The sequence below is a fragment of the Poecilia reticulata genome, chromosome 1 (assembly GCF_904066995.2).
Source record: "Poecilia reticulata chromosome 1, P_reticulata-male-v2, whole genome shotgun sequence".
Taxonomy (NCBI): domain Eukaryota; kingdom Metazoa; phylum Chordata; class Actinopteri; order Cyprinodontiformes; family Poeciliidae; genus Poecilia; species Poecilia reticulata.
The window spans coordinates 6,755,604-6,776,760 of NC_088830.1; the positions used below are offsets into that span (position 1 = coordinate 6,755,604).

A 21,157-nucleotide genomic window follows, 5' to 3' on the forward strand; every position below is an offset into this window, starting at 1 on the left:
CTTTATCATAAGTATTGAGGAATTATTCACTGTCACCAATGATGACCTCACGTTACCCAAAATCAGTTTATTTTCCCCACATCAGACTGAAATTAATTTTATCTACGTCTACGTTACAAAAACGTAGAAAGTGGAGAGAAAACAAATTACATAGTTTTTGACTGTCTTGCTGAAAAGTTACTCGTACATTAATGAAGTTAACTTTTCTCTTATTTGAAGTGTACTAAGATGTTCGCACTTGAAACTAGATTAAAAAATGCTCTAAGATTTGGTGTTTTTGCAGAGTAGAGTTATTGCTATCCTTAGACCTGAAGCGAGATTAATCAGCTAGAAAACACTGATGTTAAGATGAATGTTGTAATTTGTAAAACCTCATTATGTCTATAAGATCCATTATATTAGCAAACGTTAGCATGTGAAAGTCTTCTTTACATGAGAGTGTTGGTCTCTTAAACCCAACAGGTTCCCTCATTTGATGCTTGACTTTGTTTTTCAGTCTCCACCCCTCTAGAGGACTCTGTCTGCTGTTTTTTTTACAACAGTTTGTCCTCATGTTCCTGTGAATTTAAAACAGTTGTTCTAGCTCAATAAAAAATAAACACCTTTCCCAGATCCCAAATCTGTCACTGATACGGTAAAACCTAAATCGTCTCGCCCAAGGAAACAACGAACCATTTTGTTAAACAGCAACATCTGACTCATGTAAATATCTTCAGATTTTCACCTCACAGTATTTGTACTGTGTGAAAGAGATGTAGTGAAATATTAGCATTAGCTAGCTAGCTAATTGAGCTCATTTTCTCAGTTCAGATTATTTATACACATTGTTAATTCAAAACACATCGTCCCATGGAACTTATAAAGAGTATGTAGCAACAGAGGAAAAGAAAACCTCTCTCTGTTGTGTCTGTGTGGATGTTTGATTCTTTGCTCTTTGTGACTGTTTACCGTCGACTGAACATTTTCTCTATTTTATTGTTTTCTGAACTAGCTAACATTACCCTATTTATAGTGTGTGTTTGTCATTGATGACTATTGTGTGGAACAATATGTCTTATTTGTCATCAACCAATAATTAGCTAGTTTTAGAATTTGCTGAACTAGCTAGCTGCCATTACTGTATGAATTGCGCTGGTGTTTCTGTGTGTGTTGGCTCTCGCTGTTCGCATGCATGTTGCTAATCAGGTTTGTTTACAATTCAAGCATATTGTTTTACCTTTAAATTTCCTCATCTACTTATGGAAGAGTGTAGGATCTGTTGCTCATGAATCTAAAGGTGAAAGTTCTTTGCCCCTTCCTATTTACGCCTCTGTCCAAAGTCTGAAGTCAATTGGCGATAGAGATATATAAGAGGTGGCCAGCGCTGAGCTAGTGTATTTATAACTGTAATTAGGCCTGCAAGGCAAACTTTGCGGCACTTTTCTGTAAAGTAAATACCTGAATAGTCATTTACAAGATGTGTCGTTGGGCCTGTTATTTCTGTTTTGGAAGTATTTTGCAGTTTTGTAATGACACTTATAATTTTAATGCTTATATTTATGCTGTACAGCACTTTGGTCCCTTGTGGCAATATAAAACATTGGAGTGGAGTGGATTGGATTGGATTTATGGTAGCATTGAGAAAGGCATACCGGGGCCTTGTCCGCAGTGACACAGGCACTACCATGACTTTAGTGGCGAAAAAAAAGCTGCGACAAAAGCCAAAGTTTACAATTTTCAAATCTGTCTGTGTACCTCCTCTCTGCTAGGGTAATGAGAGATGAATTTCTGACAAAGGAAAGTGATTACCAGTACTAGTGTTTGAAATGTACTTTGTGCGTTAAATCTATTGAACTGGCTGCAGTGGTACGATGCAGAACTCCATGATCCAGAGGAAAATTTGGAATAGAACCACTGGATCTCATCAAAACCAGTCAGTTCTGGTGCTTTGGGCATCGGATCAAAATGGTCTCAAGACAAGGGGAAGATAATAACAGATTGATGTTTATACGCCGAATGGTCTTCTTGAGAATGGCAAGCAAGACTGTGTTACTGTCAATTTCTAATGCATTTCTTCCCCCAAACTCGCCGTATTTAAGTCCAGACTTTTGTATTTCAAGAGGAATGAGAAACAGAATAGTGTTTGGTCCAGTGTAGCAAAGGAGGAAGTTTCAGATTGAACTGTTATGATCAACGGACAGTCTTCCTCTTTTTTTTGTTGTTTGAATTGTCATTTTCTTTATCAGTCTCATCAGAAACAATCGTTAAAACATTTCCGTGAGAAAACTCTTCAAATTTATGCCGCTCTGAAGAAGAAGGAAAAAAAATGACAGAAAGAAAAGCAAACAGGAAGAGAAGATGTGTGCAACGAGTAAGGAAGAGGGTGAGCATGAGAGAAGAAGAAGAAGAAAAAGAGGTAGCAAAGGGTGCATGAGGGGAGAGGCGGGGAGGGAGGGAGGGAGGAAGAGAGGGAGGCGTGCAACAATTTCCTGTAGTTGCATGCTGATCTGAGTCTTTCAAGCTCTCCTCTCTGAGTTTGTTTGTCGCAGAGCGGAGCAGAGACGAAGCTGAGCGGAACAGGATGCAGGCCATCAAATGTGTGGTCGTTGGAGACGGGTACGCCATTATTTCTTCCTCACTTTTCTTGCCTTAGCTTCAGCTGCCTTCTGGGGTTGTCTCAGCCAAAGTTCAGATCAGTTGATGGAGTTGATGGTGGTGATGATGATGATGATGATGATGCCAGACCCTGAGCTTAGGTGTCAGGATTCCAGCAGAGAAACGAGGCTGAATCAGAGTTTCACCAACTTCCGCAGTGATGTGTCGGCAACTCGAATGACGAATGTCCCGCGTTAAACCCGTAGCCTTCTCTCTCTCTGTGTGTGTGTGGTTTTTTTTTCTTCTTTTTTTTAAAAAATGGTACTGATTTCGCTGTGAGGGCACTGAATGAGCTGTGCAGGTCACAACATGCAGGAAAATGCGTTGAAGGAGCAAAGTAAAAGTACAACTCCCGTTTTTAGAGAAGGGATTGAAACAACTGTTCATTAACGGAGAAAATAAGAAGAAAAACTGAATTTGGTGAATTTATTTGTTTGAAACTCTTCTGCTATGACAAATTTGAAACATGTCATAAATAAAAAAAAAACAAATAGCCTTTTTGTGTTTGGCTTCTCAAAGCAACATCTTTTGAGATGATTTATTCAGACTAAAGCTACTTTCCTCGCCTGGTTGAGCGATGAAAAAGGCAGTTAACCCATCGGAGGTTTCACACAGGTAGTGCGGCTGCATTTCCTCATGTGCTGAGCTTCCTGTTGCACATCTCTGATTTAGAGATGTCAAGCAAACTCAGAGGAACTAAGCAGCAACATATGAATAACGTTGCTCGTCAGTAAAAGTCAAAGCACGGGGGTGACGCTTCCACTGCCGAAAATGTAAAAGCGAACTGAGTGACAATCCAAAGGTCGAAGAAATAAGTGGAAAAGAATAAAAAATTAGTCAACAGTAGGAGTTTTTACTTTTTTTGTGTGTGTGTATTGGTGTGGGGATGAGTGTCAAAAACACACAACTCAAAATGCTTCTTTTTGGATGATTAAAAATAGATTATGACTTTAGCAACAGGCGTCCAAAACCTGCCAGAAAAAGCCAGCAAATCATGTAAAACTGTTATTTAACAACTCTGATGGAAACATTTCCACGTTTCGTTGACGCAGCAGCAGAGACCTCAGTTGCGCTGGTGACGCAACACCGAGTCGGGCTCGGCCTTGTGAGCTGGACTTTGTGGAAACTATTAAAAGAAGTGGAGCAGCTGTGCGTTTTGGGTGAACACGTGTCTGTTGCTTCTGACAGTGCAGCTCCAAAAAGAGGAAGTCGGTTTTAGATTGCAGGGAAGTTTGCTCTCTGAGTCTCCATATAACCTTCGTGTTAAACTTGACCGCTTTTAATATTTATAACCTGATTAACGTGATTTAAAGGCCTTCATGAGTCAAAGTGGTTACAGTTTGACCTATAAAATATGCAATTCTAAAAATATTTTAGAGAATGTGGAAAAAAAGAAGGATGTCTTAGTTGAAAAATGTTTGCATGATTTTGTTTGTGATGAACAGAGCTCTGGATTTCAGGACATTACTGATCAGAAATACCAATAAATGTAGAACTGTCACTTTTTAGGATGGACCAGTTAAATCCATGACGTTTTAAGCTGATGAAGCTTTTAGCAGTACTTCAGTGGAGGAATTCAATATTTAGGAGGCAAATGGTACAAAGCAAAGACTAGACTTGCAAAAATGTTAACCTTTTAAAATCCTTCCATGCGCCGTTGTCATTAAGTAAAATATTTACTGATGCAGTATTGTGTGTTTTCCAGCAACATAGAGAGATTTTGTAACACAATTAAGTAACTATGTTAGCTTCAGTTGTTATAAAAATGCTATATATGAAACATGACCTAAAAGGAATATGACTTTGTAATTTAACACCTTAAAATCGGACCTCTGTCTCTTTAAAAACTCCTCCGCCTTCAGGAAGTCATCACAACATGGCTCCTCTATTAACCCTTTCACAACATTTTTACCAGCGTTTCACTGACAAGTAGCTCCTAGAATGAGCTCAGTGGATGTTCAGCTCCACCAGGTGTTTGCTAATCGGTGCTGGCTAGTCTGAAGGAACTCAGTGTGGGAGTCGCGGGGGGAGGGGAGATCTGTGAGGCTTGGAAACTGCAGCGCTGAGGAGGAACTTCGTTCTCAAAGGTGTTTTGCACAGCTGAATAGTTGCCGTGGCGATTAAATGATTTCTCAAACGTGAATGAAAGAATTAAGGCAACACTCCTGGCATGTTTGGATGACTGGATAACATAATAACATGATTGAAAGTAAAAAAAAAAAAGTCCATTTAACACAATGCTGCCTCTTTAACAGTGTTTATATCTCATATTTTTCCTAAGTTCCACTGAAGGTTGATTTAGAGCATTCTGGATGCCTGGGAGGAAACCAGCAATGCCCTGACTAAACGACAGCTACTCTCTCACCTGACCTACAACACTGACATTTTTATTTGACGAGTATTTTTACATCCAGTGCAAACCGTAATCAATAATCCTAAAAGTCCGATAGTGTACGACTGTATGCACTCAACAGGTCAGCCGCCATCGGACCAAAGTCAGGGACATCTGTCAACCTATCAGATTGACTTCGTGAAAACAATTTGAACCTAATGGAACATCGTAGTGTGACTACACAAAAAACAAGTCTGACGAGAAACCAAAAACACTTGCAGGAAATGACAACAGAAGAAAAATTCTTGCTTACTCTAAATCAACATGTGTGTTAATAGAAGCTAAAACACTTCAGAAATTTTATGTCAGACTCAGCAAATTTATTCACAATCATAACATAAGGAAGTGAAAGTAACTGGAATGAATATTCATTCATATTGGCTAAAAATATGAAGCATAGCTTAATTCAAACAACAGACGTTAATCATAAGGCTCATCTTATCCGTTGTACCGTTTTGGTTTTCTTCTATGGTATGAAACAGCCAACAGAAATGTGTATTACAAGTTTGAAACGTACAGTGTGTGTCTGTAAATTACTGTTGCCACCGTGTTACGTTTGTCACTTTTTTTCCATTTTTAATAACTACCTGATCTTGGAGTGAAATGCCATTCGGTTTTGTTGGGGTTTTTTTTTACCAAAAGATGTTTTTGTAAAAAGTGACATAGGCCATTATTTATGTATAGAACTTGAATAATTATTGGCTGAGTTCATAAAGCAAATAGGGCCAGCTTCTGTTGGTATGCACTTTGACCTTTTGAAGGCCAAGGTGCAGACTGAACATCTGCATAGCATAGGATGAGATTAATTCATGTGACTATAGATGAGTAGCTCTTGTATAAAATTAAAAAGTTTGTACATGTTAAAAGAAATGGTGGCCAGACTTTGCTTGGAAGTCAAATTGTATGTCTTCTTACATACATACATTTTTTGGCAGCATTTTTTGTTTTATGTTTCGGTGTGTAACTAATACTGTTGTTCTCATAAGATATGCACAAATATGAAACAATGTAAAGCATAAAAAAAGGAGAAGAAAGCAAAAAGTTTGTTTTAGGATTTAGTTGATTTCACTTTAAATTTAGGCTTGTTTAGTTAAAATGGCTGGTTCCTGTTTTCAGCTTCAACTGATGCTACTGAAACACTTCCTTTCTGACACTCATACACTTCACCACTCAACTCGCACACTCACGCGCGCGCACACACACCCTCTCACACACACACACTCATGCACACAAATAATGGCAATAAGTCATAGAATGCAATCGTTTCAAACCCTAACCTTACTCAGCTTCTGACTTTGTGCCAAACTTTTTTACTAGATAGATAGATAGATAGATAGATAGATAGATAGATAGATAGATAGATAGATAGATAGATAGATAGATAGATAGATAGATAGATAGATAGATAGATAGATAGATAGATAGATAGATAGATAGATAGATAGATAGATAGATAGATAGATAGATAGATAGATAGATAGATAGATAGATAGATAGATAGATAGATAGATAGATAGATAGATAGATAGAAGATCAGTCAAGTAGACATCTTGTTTTATAACTTTGTCGTCGTTAGGGGAAATAAACACAGTTGCACGTCAATCATAATTATATAAAAACATTAGTATGTGGGAAAAAACCCCAACTTATTACAAACATTTCAGACACAACATCAAGAGAAGTACTTTTGGGGGGAAACACGTTCAACAAATTCCTCAGACGTTTTATTCAGAACCTCGTCTGCTCGATGTATGATTTTCTTTTTCATTATTATTATTTTGTTTTTCTGTGAATCGGCGACACGTTGTTGTTAAACACTAAGAGCAAATTCCTGGAACAAAATTAGAAGCGGGCCAGTCGGTGCTTGTTGACCGGCCTCTCTCTCTCCTGCGCTGCTCCGTCACTGCGGTTGTGGCAGCAGCCCGTTTGGCGAGCTCCCGTAATCACTCCCATCCGCCTCGTTTTACAGCCCTGCAGTGATGTTTTTACGGTTTACTATAAAGCTGTTTTATTCTGCGCCCTGAGTCTAAGGTTGGCTGTTGAGCGCGGCGTTTTGGAACTGGGAATAAGTTTTGCAAGTTCTGCAGTTTTTCATGCGATTCCTCATGGCCTGAAATGTCACAGAATCCAAACCGGGCAAGCTTCTTAAAGTTTGAAGGCCTGTTTTTTTTGTTTGTTTTTTTTCCCCTCCACTTTTAATCAACTCTGCAAATAAGTAGGTCACAGCCGCAGTAACTAATTTCAGATAGTGTGCTTGATGCATCATTTCCTGTCAGTGCAAGATGTATTTTTTATTATTTTTTTATTCTAGTTGTATTATGTAGAGTTAGTCAATAAATATGTTGCATTGAAATAAACATGCTATATCAGGGGTGTCAAACTCATTATTATTTTGGGTCATGTTAGGAGTCTTCTCAAAGGGCCCGTTGTGGCAGAACGCCATGATAGAAACCCATCAACAAACTGTTAGAAATACTAATAAAAAGATGCGTCTGCATTCAGTGACTGCTTTTTAAAATTAAATAGTACTGAACATTTTCACATTGATCAGTACTGCCAAGATCTTGTAATTGTTTTTGTGATTTTATTTATTTATCTTTTGCTATCAAAAACAGCTGATTTTGTGGTTCTAATTTAAGAAATATCTGCAAGAAATGTTCCAATATTTGCGCATATGTGATTGTGACTTTTTGTTACTCACTACATCAATTATGGGCTATAACTTGACATCAGTAAAAGCTGCAATATTTAACTTTCATGTATATATCTATATAGATATAAATATCTATATAGATATTTATATAGATATAAATATCTATATAGATATTTATATAGATATAAATATCTATATAGATATATAGATATAGTTGAAACTGTCAAAAGTTGTGACAGTTTGGCATGATTCAGATATTCTGCCTTCTCCCAGTGCAAACTAGAAACAACCAATCAGAGCCAGGAGGCGGGTCTTAGCGCTGTCAATCACAATCTTGCATGGCGCCCTCCCTCCCTTGCTCTCTGCTACGCTGCAGCTACCACAGACTGTTGGGACTACTGCCACCTGCAGGTGGGAGTTAGCATCACTTAAGGATCTGTTGATTTGCTTGAATTGTCATGATGGTGGATTCACAAAAAACCGGAGGGACTGATTGATGTATTTTGGCGACATACAAAAAAAGAAAAACTGCTTGGATTTGATTGATAAAATAATATTTGAGCATATAACTGTTCTATTCATGCATCCCTTTGAAGACTCGAGGGCCTCATAAGCAGCTAATGCAGGCCAGATTTGGCCCCCAGGCCTTGAGTTTGACACAGGTGCTCTACAGTGACATTTCCTTGACATTTCCCTGAGTGATTGTTGTTGTTTCTTTTGTTACAGAGCTGTGGGTAAAACATGTCTTCTCATCAGCTATACCACCAATGCCTTCCCTGGGGAGTACATTCCTACAGTGTGAGTATAATACACACACACACACGCACTCACGCACTTTCTGCTTTTAGGTTTTAAGGCTACATCTAAAATCCAGACATACATGGACATTTATCTGCAGCAACACAAACAACTCATGAACAATTTGAAATAGTTTGACTTTGGTCGTCTTTATGACAATAATAACCGACACATGCCGCCGTAGATACCTGGAAGAGCTAACAGGGACAGGTCGGGACAAGCAGCAACACTCAGAGGAAGAAACGCCTCTTTTAAAACTCGAGCGTCTTCAAACCTTAGGCAACAGGAAGAGACGTTTTCACTCACATTTCCTCTCTACGAGTCACTGTGCCACTGACCCACAAACACCACAGAGTGCTTCATGACAGGCATCACAGTCAAAGGAAATATTGCACTCACTCGGTTGCAACATGTATTCTGACAGACTATGCCTCAATTTGTAAAAAAATAAAAAATAAAATTCTCTTGACAAATTTAAAATAAACTATTTTGCATCATTCAGTTTTAAGGAAAAGCTAAAATTTTTATCAGCTGATCAACCTTTTCTTTTGGAAACCAAAAGGACAGCAGAGTGCAGAACTCTTTTTTTTAATCAATTTTTTAAAACAAATCGAGGAGCAAAGACTGGAATCACTGATATAATTTATTTGAATCCATTTACACTTGATGATTAAACTATAGTATGCTAGCAGGTAGCCCCCACCTGTTAAACTGTAGCTTAGCTACTACACTATGTTAAGCTACGGTTTAACATACTGTTGCTTGCTAAGCTACAAGTTGGGGCTTATTGCTAACAAACTTTAACTTAAGATCAAAAATATGTTGGCTAACATTCTTAAATTAACTTGTTAGGTATGTTAGCTTAACAAACTAGCATCTTGTTAGCTTTCAGCTATGTTACCTATAAGCTAACAAACTTGTTAAGCTTATAGGTTTGTCACTTTATGATCCAGCTGCTCGCCTCCAGCTATCGGAGTCTCTGACACCAGCGCTTCTTGAAACCAGGTCTCAGAATGAAACTTTTCTGTAAAAACCCCCAACAGAGGTGTGAAAGCGCACATGTGCAGAATGCATGCATGGGCAAAATAACATTGAAAACAATGATGGATCGCATTGGGCTGTGTGCGCTACTTTTGATAAGAAACATATGAGTTACATGAGACGGGTCACTGTTTTAAATGAGGTGGATGCTAATGGTCAAAAGTGCATACTTGTTACTTCAATGATATGGTAAAATCACAGCGCCATATAGTGGTCTGGCATGACAGCTACAGCAGATTTAGCCACAATTGCTTACTCCGCAGTTTGTTCCTGGGGGCTGAGTCATCATAAGGGGCTAATACGCCAATATTTATATTTTTGAGATTATGCACTGCTATCTTTGTGGATTAAGAAGTTGTTTTGGCTAGAAGTCTAATGAAGACATCTTGAATTAATCTGGAGACAATTAAAGTATATAAAAAGCCAAATACTGTTGTTTTCTGTGTCTGTTCACATTTTTTTAAATGTTCTTTTCATTGTTGCTGTTGCTTTTCATACCTCACCCTTTTTTTGTTTCCTTGATAGAGAACCACTTTTAAATGCCAGCTTCCTAAACACAATGACAGTGTTCAACAAACGCCTGAAAGTCTACTATAGTGTTTTGTTTTGGCCATATACTGTGATACTAGCACTCTCCATTGGACCACCTCGGAAATTTTTCCCCGATAAATTTATTGGTACCTTTTATTTGTTATTTAGTGATTAAAAGAACTAAAATAGGCTGGCTTCTTCGTGTACTATTCTTGAAGATATATCATGTTTTAGAGGATTCTTTTATTCAAATTTTTGGTTTAGAGGTCCAAGTTTATTAGTCATTGTTAGGATCATCAAAGTAATAGCACAGTCTAGGTTAAATTATTCCTTTCTGTTGATCCTCTGACTCTTTTGGTGGTTTTTACTTCCAGGATGTTTGATAATGACACTATGTTAGATAAGCTGTTGCTTTCACATGTTTGGTAAATTGTAGTGAAGCCACTTGGTTTGAAGACAAGCGACCTCCTCAATTTTAATGTTGGTTTAACAGAGATGGCTTATTTGAAACAACTGGAGTTTCCTGCCTGAAATGTGTACATTACTGTCCCTTTAAAAAGTAATAGGAAGGACTAAATCTTTTGGATTTAAACAGCTATTATTTTTTTATTGAAACATTTCAATGGTATCAGTTGGCTTGAACTATAATTTAAGGTAAACAAACACCCACAGATCCGAAACTACAGCACAGAGATTTTGCCACACAATAATCACCATATAAACAATTAAGTATTTGGAGCATTTCTTATACCAAAATCAGTAAGATAGAAAAATAAATAAATCAGAAAGCAGTTCACTTTGTAATTGCTGCAAGTTTGAATTGTCTGGAACTGACATATGAGAGTTAATTTGAGCAAACGTGTGACACAGAAGCAAAACTGAAGCTGAATGTTTGAACTTTGCTAAAGGGAAACATTGCTTTGACCCTAGAAGGGGAAGTCAAACATGCATTGTCATGCTTTGGCTTTGTAGTTGCCACATTGTAGCTTTATGTACTTAACTTTAGAATTTTTTAAATTTTTTTTCAGTTGAGCTTTGTTTTGAAGCAACAACTGTTTTGTGTTTTTATTTCAAAAATAATTTTGGCGAAAAGTACACCTGCTCAAAGAGGAGTCTGCAGTGTTTCATTTCGGCCACTAAGTGGCAGTGTTGCTTAAAATTGTGATCTGTAAATAGCGCCTAAATAAATGGCTTATTCTTATATTGTTTTATGACATCACAAAGTCTCTTGGATTATTTTCAATAGGCATTATTTTTATTTATTTTTTCTAGATCTTTTAATAAGCTTTATTTGACAGTATTCTGTCAAGAAAGGGGCAGATACAAGGGAGTAAAGACAGAAACCGAGGATGGGATTCGACCTCCGTACGGTCACGTCAAGATCTATGGCCTCCGTACGGGGCGCGCGCTCTAACCACTGCGCCATATTTCTTTTTTTTTCTTTCTTTTTATCCTTTGCCATTTCAAATCGTTCAGGATTTTTCATAAACTTTACTGTGTGCCTGTAGCACAAACAAATCAACTGATAGCTTAAGTTGCTTGTTAAGCTGAAGGCCAACTTACTGGCTCTCTGACGGATGACTGACCTTCTGTGTTTTCGACAGCTTTGACAACTACTCGGCTAATGTGATGGTGGACAGCAAGCCGGTGAACTTGGGCCTCTGGGATACAGCGGGACAGGAAGATTACGACAGGCTCCGCCCGCTGTCCTATCCACAGACGGTATGCAGTCATTTCCACATGACCAGTACACACACCAGGCGTTTCATTAGAAAACAAAATCCATCTTAAACCCCAGCTGTGAAGAGTGATGCAATTTAAATTGCAGCTGTCAAATTTATACCAAATGTCAGTCTGAGGAAACCGTGTTTTCATTGATTGGAGCAACAGGGAGGGAAATAAAAGAAAAGTATTTCTTCATGATGATGCAGACAGTAAAAGGAAATGAACCATCTGTCTTTCAAAAAAATATTGAGGGTGATAAGAGACTGCTGCATACAGGTTTTTAAAGATGGTGTGGAGAGACAAGGTCAAAATCTGGTAGTAGACATTTAAAGTGATGATTAAATATCCCACCAACCACACAAATTTAAGATGAACAATCTTTTTTTTGTTTTTGGTCTATCTAGGACGTCTTCCTCATCTGTTTTTCCCTGGTCAGCCCAGCCTCGTATGAGAACGTCAGAGCCAAGGTGAGTCTCAATTTCTTACACCAAAAAGCTTTCTATAAGTCAATTGCATCTAATCTGTGTGGCAACTTATCATACAGTGACATGCAACACAAAGTGATCTACAGGAATAAGCCCCAAGAAGAAAACAACAAGATAAAAAACTGTTATAAAAAGTGTATGTTGGTACATTGAACTAACACTTATATTTCTAAAAGTAAATAGGGAAGAATAATTTTCTTAAGAAAATAAATCTGGTGTATTTGCCACTTATCTAAACCAACAATCACTTGTCTTAATTCAGTTCGGTTTATCAATTTGCAACAATGTCATCTCAAGGCACTTCTCATCAGGTAAAGGTTCAAATCATATCCAGAACTGTATAATCATATCACTTACAATGCATCACAATTATACAGATAGATTTCAGTTTGATTATTTACTCAAAATCTGATTCTAATTGCAAAACATAGAAGTTAAATTGAGCTCAAGAAGCAACTTTCATATTTGTTTGAGTTTAATAAATGCCCAACAAGAATCCAGTAAAGGTAGCAGCAGCATGATTCATTTGGTAATTCACACAACTAGTGTACGTCAATCAGATGGCTTTGGTGCAAGCAATGCTATTAAGATGGCTCCATTTGTCAGTCAAATACCACATCCATTACAGACTAATGGATGGGAAGAAGTGAGTGTAGACGTGACAAAAGGAAGGGTGGATGAGAAAAAAGGATGATGAGGCAGGAAACAAATGGGAGAAACGTCTGTGACATAAAGAGGAAAGGTCACAACTGCAATTCTGACAATAACCTGTTTATTCTTAAAGTAAAATGCGTCTATTTTTGATTTGTATTGCAGCACTTCAATAAAGTTCTCTTGGTGTTTGTCTTTGTTTTCAGTGGTACCCAGAGGTTCGTCACCACTGCCCATCCACCCCCATCATCCTGGTGGGCACCAAGCTGGATCTGAGGGATGAGAAGGAGACCATTGAGAAGCTGAAGGAAAAGAAGCTGGCCCCCATCACATACCCACAGGGTCTCGCTCTGGCCAAAGAGATAGGTAAGTTGGGGTGTGGCGGTAAAGCGAGCAATGCAACTCATGTTCGGAGCCTTCAGCTCTTGTCACAGCTCGTTGACTTTTGCCAAATGTCTTCTCCCTCTCTCACAACCCTCTGTGTACTGTGAAATAAAGGCCCCTAGAGCCAAAAAAATCCTTACATAAAAAAAAGAGATAGGTAAGTTGCACTTGCAACATTTTCTTAACGTTTTGAATGTCTTCATGCCCTTCCTTTACTTCCCTAAAACAAGAAATCACTGCAATTTACAATGTTGTTGAATATATGCATTATTTGAAGGTTTATTTACATGTATGTGTGTCGTTCTCCGTGTGTTCAGATGCCGTAAAGTACCTGGAGTGCTCTGCCTTGACTCAGCGCGGCTTGAAAACTGTGTTCGATGAGGCCATCCGGGCCGTGCTCTGCCCCCAGCCTGCCAAGGTCAAGAAGACTTCTTGTTCAATGCTGTAAAAGGTGAGGCACACTCGGAGAAAGGGGACAGGATGTTTAAGAAAACAATATTTTGTACAGTTTGCAACATGGACAAGGAGAGTAAAATGAGTAACAGTTAAAAAGAAAAGAAAAAGGTAGAATTACGGAAACAAAGTTTCTGAAGAATTAGAAATGACCTTGACGAAAACATGGTCCACAGGTTGACCTGCTTTAGAAATTGGTCGTCAGTCTGCCTTTAGGCTCCACTGGAAAATAACTGCTGCTAAACCAACCGGATAGTGGCAGACTCCATTACTTTGATTGCTGCTTTGGGTGTCAACTCTAATATCTACAATAACTACAGAATATACAGAAGGTTTAGCATCAAACCCAAATACAACCTGTATGGAGAAACATTAGCTGCCAGAACTGCTAGCTCATGACTGTAGATGAGCTAGCATTGCCCCAAACAAAGTCCTAATCCATCCAGCCACTTCATGCTCCATCTTACCATCACTTATGAACAACCTGAATTGAATTATTCTAGGCAAATACTGAAGAATACCCTCAGATTTTGCAACTGACTGTCCATGGAGACTGTCAAAAAACAAAAAAACTTGAAGTACTAAATTCTGCAGCTGTAAAATATTTATTCAGTTTTCCAAGTAAATAGAAGCCATTGTTGCTTGGAGTTTAGCCATAAATGAGCCTTAGTTCACATATCTCAGTTTCCATCTCCAGTAACACCGCATTCACTCAATCAGCTCATTTATTTCGCTACTTCACATTAACAGTAATAATATCCTTATCTACAAAACTTAGACAAAAAAAATAGCAGAGTCATAACAGAGAGAGTCAAAAATAAACATATTTTTTATTAAACCTGCTTGCACTAGCTAGCTAAACTAGAACAGCTAGCTACTTTCAAGCTAGCACTGAAGAGTAGCCGTTATTGTTAGTTAATTCAAGTTCTTTTCCACAGCAAAACATCAATAATTATAGTGAACACGTTAGGGAAGCTTTCTAATTAGCTGGGAAGAGAGAGAGCAAACATTTAAGTCTTCCTGTAAACCAGGAATTTGATAAACAAGACTGTTAACTGCAGCTACTCCACTGGTACTGCGTAAAAAGCTAAAAAGCTCAGGATTCAATTATAATAATAATATATATATATATGTTTAAATGACTCAATTTTGGTTTCCTGCTGTTTTGGAATTAATACAATAATTGCATCCTTGCTGTACAGTAGAAAAGCAATATGCTGAGGATTTATTTTTTTCACCAGAGTAAGATATGGAATAGTAAGTCCCTGAGCTGCTGTGATAAAAAAACAACCTTTTATTAATCTTGAGAACACGTTTTTCAATGAAAATCCTGTATGATTTACATTTCTGCTAAAATATGCGATTTATGTAGGTTGTATTTGAACTCTTACAGGACCGGAGAGGAGCAACGCTAGGCATTCAGACTGCTGACTCTGCCTTAAGAGAAGATTTTAAAGTTCTTTTATCAAAGTTTCTTCTAAATCTCCACTGTAATTGTATAAAACACCTGGACAGTTCCGATTAAATAGCAGCAAACATCTACTCGCAGCCTTCTAATACTGAGCAATACGGATGCTGCAAGAGATTCAACTTCTCTGTCTAATATGGAAAATTCTCATAGTAACTGTCCCAGGTTTGCACACTGTGTTATCACTCTATGAGCTTATAAGAAATGTATATGTTACTTTTTTTGGTGTGTCTAATTTACAATCATAAAACAAAAGTAGTTATGCAACATAACCATTCTTATTGCAAGCAGGAAAAGCAAGCAGTGTTTCATTGAGATGTGTTCTTGGTGTATCGTTGAGACGCTTAATATAAACGCATGAATAAAAAACATCTTGATCAAAAGTGTTGTAATAAAAAGATATATTTGTTATGTTTTAAAAAATAATAAAAACTCACAAATAAAGTGAAGTTTTCCATGAGAACGAATTATGTGAATTGATTTGTGAAATCTGAAAATTTCCCTCCCAGCGTGTTGCGCTGCCAGATGTGCATCACGGTCTGCATGACCACTGCAGCGATGGATGAGCGAGCGTCTGAGAAAATGCCGATTTATCTGATGGCATTTCTGCCATCTGTTATGAGCGTCATCTGTCTCACTTTGCCTTCCTGAAGGGCAAGACGTTGTGGCAATGACATCAATCTGATTCATTTGTGGCAATTACCAGCGGGAAACCTGATTAATGGTGAGAATGCAGTTCTATCCGTCTCGTTGCGAGGTGGAACGCATTCGCCGCTCTCAATCTGCGGTCCAGGGTGTGCCAGATCAAGCCGTTTTCTAAAGTTCAAAGCCGAGGTAAGAGTATAATGACATTTCTTTGTTGTCCATTTCTGAATGTAAGAGTGTGAAGTTTCAGAAATTTTACACTAATAGTGTTATTAGAGGTAGAGGTGTTAGGAGTGAGCTGTACTTTCTGTAAAAAATTATACAAACCTCTGCCTGCCAGAATCACCAGGTGTGGCCGGTAAGAAGATTAGTTTGGATGTTTTTATTAGCGATAATGAACAAAATAAACAAATTGGACAACTGACCATTATTAAATGATGTCACCAACAAATTACAGTCCAAAAGCACAATGTTCTACGGCTGCAACTCAAGGTTATATTAACCTCTTAAAATCAAAAAGTGTGGTCCAAACCTCAATTTAATAAACTCTCCTGACAAATCTGTATGTCATCCAGAGTGAGTCTTCTGCACATCCACTTAGCTGATGATAGAGACTGATTTTAATCATTTTGTTTATGTCCATAAATGTGGACATGGTATGACACAAGATAAAATCTACCCCTTCAATCACAAACATTAAGACTCGTGCTGGATGAAACTAACTTGCCAGAGCTCTCATGAGGAAATTATGCGCTTGAGGGAAAAAATTTATCATTTTATATTTTCAGCTGTTAAAAAGCCTAAATTGCTCTGACCTTACGAGGTTAAGCTGCCATTTACATTTTCATGTAGATGAAGGTTATTACAGTTTTCTTTAGTTGGGGGGTTAAAGGTCTGTTCCCTAACATTTACTTTGAGTTTCTAGTTTAATAAACTGTTAATTTTATTTTATCACTGAATACACACACACACGCACACATAGCTGACGTAGTGTTTTTATACCACAAATTGAATTTGATGGCAACTTCTTTGTGTCACTTGGTAATAAGTCTAAACAGAGATCATATGTCGGTTGGACCATGTTAGAAAAACATCCAAGGTATCAAAGGACAAAAGCAGCTATGTTCCGTTCTTTATGGGATCCTGCCTCATAAGTCTGCATAAATAGCCATAAAAGGCACATCAAATCAAAAACAAAGGTTATGCTAGTGGGCTAGAACATTTCAAGTCTTTTTGTTCTTCAGATTTTTGCATTTTTCTTCTCTACAGGCAGAAAAATCGAAAATGAAAATTCACTCAAGAATGTCCCTTTCATTGCCTTCTCTGCTTTCAATACATATTTTAGGATTTTTGTTTCACACTTTCATCACATGTATTCAGTGAGTTACTGTGGTAACGGTAGTTTGCCAAAACATTTTCGTAGCACATGTGATGTTGCTGACGCTAAGACGGAAATCTTAGATCTCTTTAGCATGAATTTAATAACTATGCTCTGGGAAAGCCTGGTCTAAATTACTGGTGATGGAAAATTATTTGATTAATTTTGTTATTAATTAAATAATAAATTAGTTTTGCTTAGCAAGAAAGTGTCTGGAGCTAAAATCTCTACATATAATTAATGATTTAGGCTTATAAACATGCAAATCCTTGAGTTCTGAAGTATGTTTCTCTGGTTTTTATTAGTTGTTTTTATTGTCATTTTTGACACAACCAGGGGTTAAAAATGAAAATGCTCCAGTTGTTTGAAAACAGTAACGGTTGAGAAAGCAAATCTAATCAAAGCCAGAAAAAAAGTTAGAATAAGAAAACATTATTCAATGCAAAGTGTTCTGATGCTGATTCATTTTTATTTTTTACCAGATTAAGGTTCAATATTCACGTGTACAATGACAAAGTGAACAACTTAGACATCCTATCCTGAGCTGGGAGGTGATCCAATAGTTTTTTCAATCCAGCTCAGATAGTCTTGATGGCAGAGGTCCATGAATGCTACTGGTTTCCTGCATGGATGATCAGGATCTCCGGTGAAAGCATTGACACCATAGAGTCTGCCTTTGTACTCGACTCCTCCACCGGAGTCGCCCTGTGACAAACAAACGTTACACTTCAGAAAACTGGTCAAATTTAACAAAATGAAGATGTTTCTTTAAAACTTTAAGTTTTCTTTATTTTTTTTACTATCTATTGCAACTTACAAAGCACAGATCCACTCCCGGAGTTTGGCCACAGAACCAATATTGGTGACTGTACCACGAGTTCTTGGCTACCTCTTGTTGTCTGAGCCGAGTACAGCTAACCTTATTAATATTAGCACACTGAAGAACTGGTGTAAAGCCAGGTTCTGGAGAAAAAAAAGAGTAGCTTAATTATATATATTTCAATGTAAAATTATTATACACTCTGAATCGCTTCAGACAAACTATAGCATTATATAATATTTATAAAAAAGAAAGGGAAATAAACTCACGTCTGGTTGTAAAAAAGCTTCCAGAAGTTGAAGCTTGACCTGCAATCTGCACCGAATTGCCTCTGAAATTGATCAAGTAAAAGTTTTAAAAAGGCTTAAAAAGCAATCACAAAAACATGTCAACCTTATTCATCATGGTGGGAGTAAACATTTCCTGTAGAGGGTACTAATTTTAACAGTCATATTATTATAACAAGGGACCTGGTGTCCTAGTAGCATTTTCTCAAACTACCTGCTAACACCATCTGTGCTGAAAATTTAGTCAACTGGCCCAATATATGTAAACTGAAAGAAATCCAACAGTGCCTCATATATAATATTATAATATGTCAAATTTATTCATACGGCGCTTCTCAGGATAGTCAAAGATTCTTCACTTCTTACTCACATGAGAGGCTGGTCTGAGCAGTCAGGAAGTTCAACAGTTGTCACTCCATGTGGAATAGTTGCCCTGTCAGGCAGCTTCAACAGCATCAAGTCATGCTGCTGTTTTTTGAACAAGGGTCCGTCTTCATATATTTTAGGTTTTTTAAAGATACCCAGCGGTATGCGTATTGGTACATTGTTACCTAAGTGCCATCCTAAATATGCATCAATGGTCCTGTAATAAAGATGGTAGTCAGTGATGAATGATAAAGAAATAGTTTGAGGAAGGTTTAGTCATTTTCTTTTACGTTACCAACAGTTCTGATAGTCGGTTTTACAAAGATCTATACATAAGAAATATGCAGATGTTCTTACAGTCCACTTTTCCAGCAGTGAGCTGCAGTCAGGATCCAGCCGTTACGCAGTAGAGAGCCTCCACAAAAACGTTCGCTATTACTATCTTTGATCACCAAGAGAACATGATACCGGCGCTCATCCTGTCTGCATGGTCGACCCCCGATGAGTCTCTTTTGCAGATCGACTTTTGAGCTTGTCGCCACACCTAAAAGTCAAAGTTATCAAATGGTGAGGCTCAGTTTCGGGATGAAAATGTAACAAGTCACAGCATGTTCTGGAATTATCTAATTGTCACAAACTTTCATATGAGATTCACTTTTGGTTTTTGTGCCTAACCAGAACCACGTTTGGCAGAGATCCAACAGACCTTTCTTTGCCCACCATGCCTTCGACACGCCTAAGATTGTCATTGAAGATCTCGCAACATTCATGTTAAAAATTAACTCAACTTTATTGAAAGCAATTCTGATTCCACATGTCTGAAAGTTAGATAATTTCTTCCCAAAAGGTAATTACTATACACAATACACATCTTTTTCTTCCAGTTTCCATGGGTTACTTTCACCAATAAGCCATGAATCTACAGAGACCAATTTATTTATTAGTGTAAGCATTTAACAGGGAAAAAAAAAGAAACATCAGTGTTTACCTGCAAACAAGGAATACCAAATAAAGGATGGTCAAATGCAATATGTGACACTCACCAAGCCACAGCAGAACCAGGAGAACCCTCAAGACAGCCATTGTTGTAACTTGGTGCCTAAAAACTGGTGACCTTTTATACTCTACAAATTTGTCCACCAACCAATGACATTTCAAATACTTATCAGCAAAAATACATTTGTTATGCAACCATATTTCTGTTGCCTCATTGTGCAATGGTTAGTGACATTGCATGTTATTAGCAAATGACAAATTTTGTTTGTCATTACAAACAAATAAAATAAAAATAATAAATGCAAACTTTAACTTCTAAGGTCAATGTGAAAAGAAATTAAATTGATGCTGAAACGGATCTTGTAACATTTTTGTATTGTTCGTTTGCCAAAGATTCAATTAAAATAGACTTTTTCTGGAGGAACTAATGTTGTCCGATACATATGTTACTGTTTGAATATACCCAGGATTTTACTACTGTCCCGGTTTTCTAACTTTAAAGTTAACAAGAGTAACAGATATCTTTTTTTACTTGGAAACTCAAACTTCAAAGCTAGTCACTCGTGTTTTACTGAGTTTACATCAAGAGAAAACGATCAGACCCTTTGGCTGTTCAGATAACGGCTATCAATGTGTTTGCTTGCTAAGAGACAAATTCATCGAGATTGGTCAGCAGCACCAAGTAGAAAGAGTTACTAAATATTTTACCATTGATAATAGAATATTTTAAGTGTAAAATCAAATTGAAAAAGTTTGAATATGTTCTGATAAGGCAGGTGTGTCAGATTTGACAATAACTTTTTAAGTGGCTATTAGACATACTATATACGCCCACATGTCTGTATTAAAATGTTTTTTATTAGTTTGATGTGATATTGTATTTGGACTCAGGTGTTGTCTTTGTGCTCTATCTCGGGTTGTGGTTGCTACCAAGTACATTTTGTATTAATCAGTATTCAGGGTTTCCCTCAGTGTATTATAAGCCTGGCGGGCCACCAGGCTTAGCATTGTTAATTTATCTTAGTTTTTTTTATTATTATTATTATTGTCTTTTGTTTTTAAGACTTTATAGTTGGGTGTTTTAGGTATTACTCTTACAGTTTTACAAAAATGCATAACTATGAAGTAATATTTTCACATTTTCTATCAACTTTAAACATTTTTTAACTTGAAAACATGGCAGCCGGCTGGATGACTCCCCTAGCTCCCGGAGTCCAGGGCTTAGAAAGTTTTCTGGGGGAAACCCTGGTATTATTTACTTTTCAATGACATATATTGTATAGTATACAGTGTATATAATATAAACTTGTTTCTTTGCTCCCTTTTTTTCTTCTCTTTCCCCAGGTGTAGAAGCAGATTTCTTGGGTATTATTTATTTCTCTAAATAAAAAAAAACAACATGTTTCTATCTTTTACATGTCAATGTCCAGTGCATTTACAATAAACCCAA

General features: G+C 37.3%; 2 protein-coding genes across 2 annotated transcripts; one reads left to right on the forward strand and one right to left on the reverse strand.

Annotated features, from left to right (window-relative positions):
* Nucleotides 1-2,437: 2,437 nt before the first annotated feature.
* On the forward strand, nucleotides 2,438-15,678 carry rac2 (Rac family small GTPase 2). The gene is made up of 7 exons (XM_008434279.3): nucleotides 2,438-2,595; nucleotides 8,406-8,477; nucleotides 11,654-11,771; nucleotides 12,179-12,241; nucleotides 13,117-13,276; nucleotides 13,612-13,745; nucleotides 15,141-15,678. The coding sequence occupies exons 1-6, from the start codon at nucleotides 2,561-2,563 to the stop codon at nucleotides 13,740-13,742; spliced, it is 579 nt and encodes a 192-aa protein (XP_008432501.1). The 5' UTR covers nucleotides 2,438-2,560; the 3' UTR covers nucleotides 13,743-13,745; nucleotides 15,141-15,678.
* Nucleotides 15,679-17,687: 2,009 nt separating this feature from the next.
* Nucleotides 17,688-19,822, reverse strand: LOC103479592 (serine protease 1-like). The gene is made up of 6 exons (XM_008434159.3): nucleotides 19,755-19,822; nucleotides 19,069-19,255; nucleotides 18,716-18,928; nucleotides 18,328-18,389; nucleotides 18,056-18,201; nucleotides 17,688-17,943 (listed from the first exon to the last, which is right to left on the reverse strand). Exons 1-6 carry the CDS (start codon nucleotides 19,792-19,794, stop codon nucleotides 17,773-17,775), a joined length of 819 nt encoding a protein of 272 aa, XP_008432381.1. The 5' UTR covers nucleotides 19,795-19,822; the 3' UTR covers nucleotides 17,688-17,772.
* Nucleotides 19,823-21,157: the final 1,335 nt, after the last annotated feature.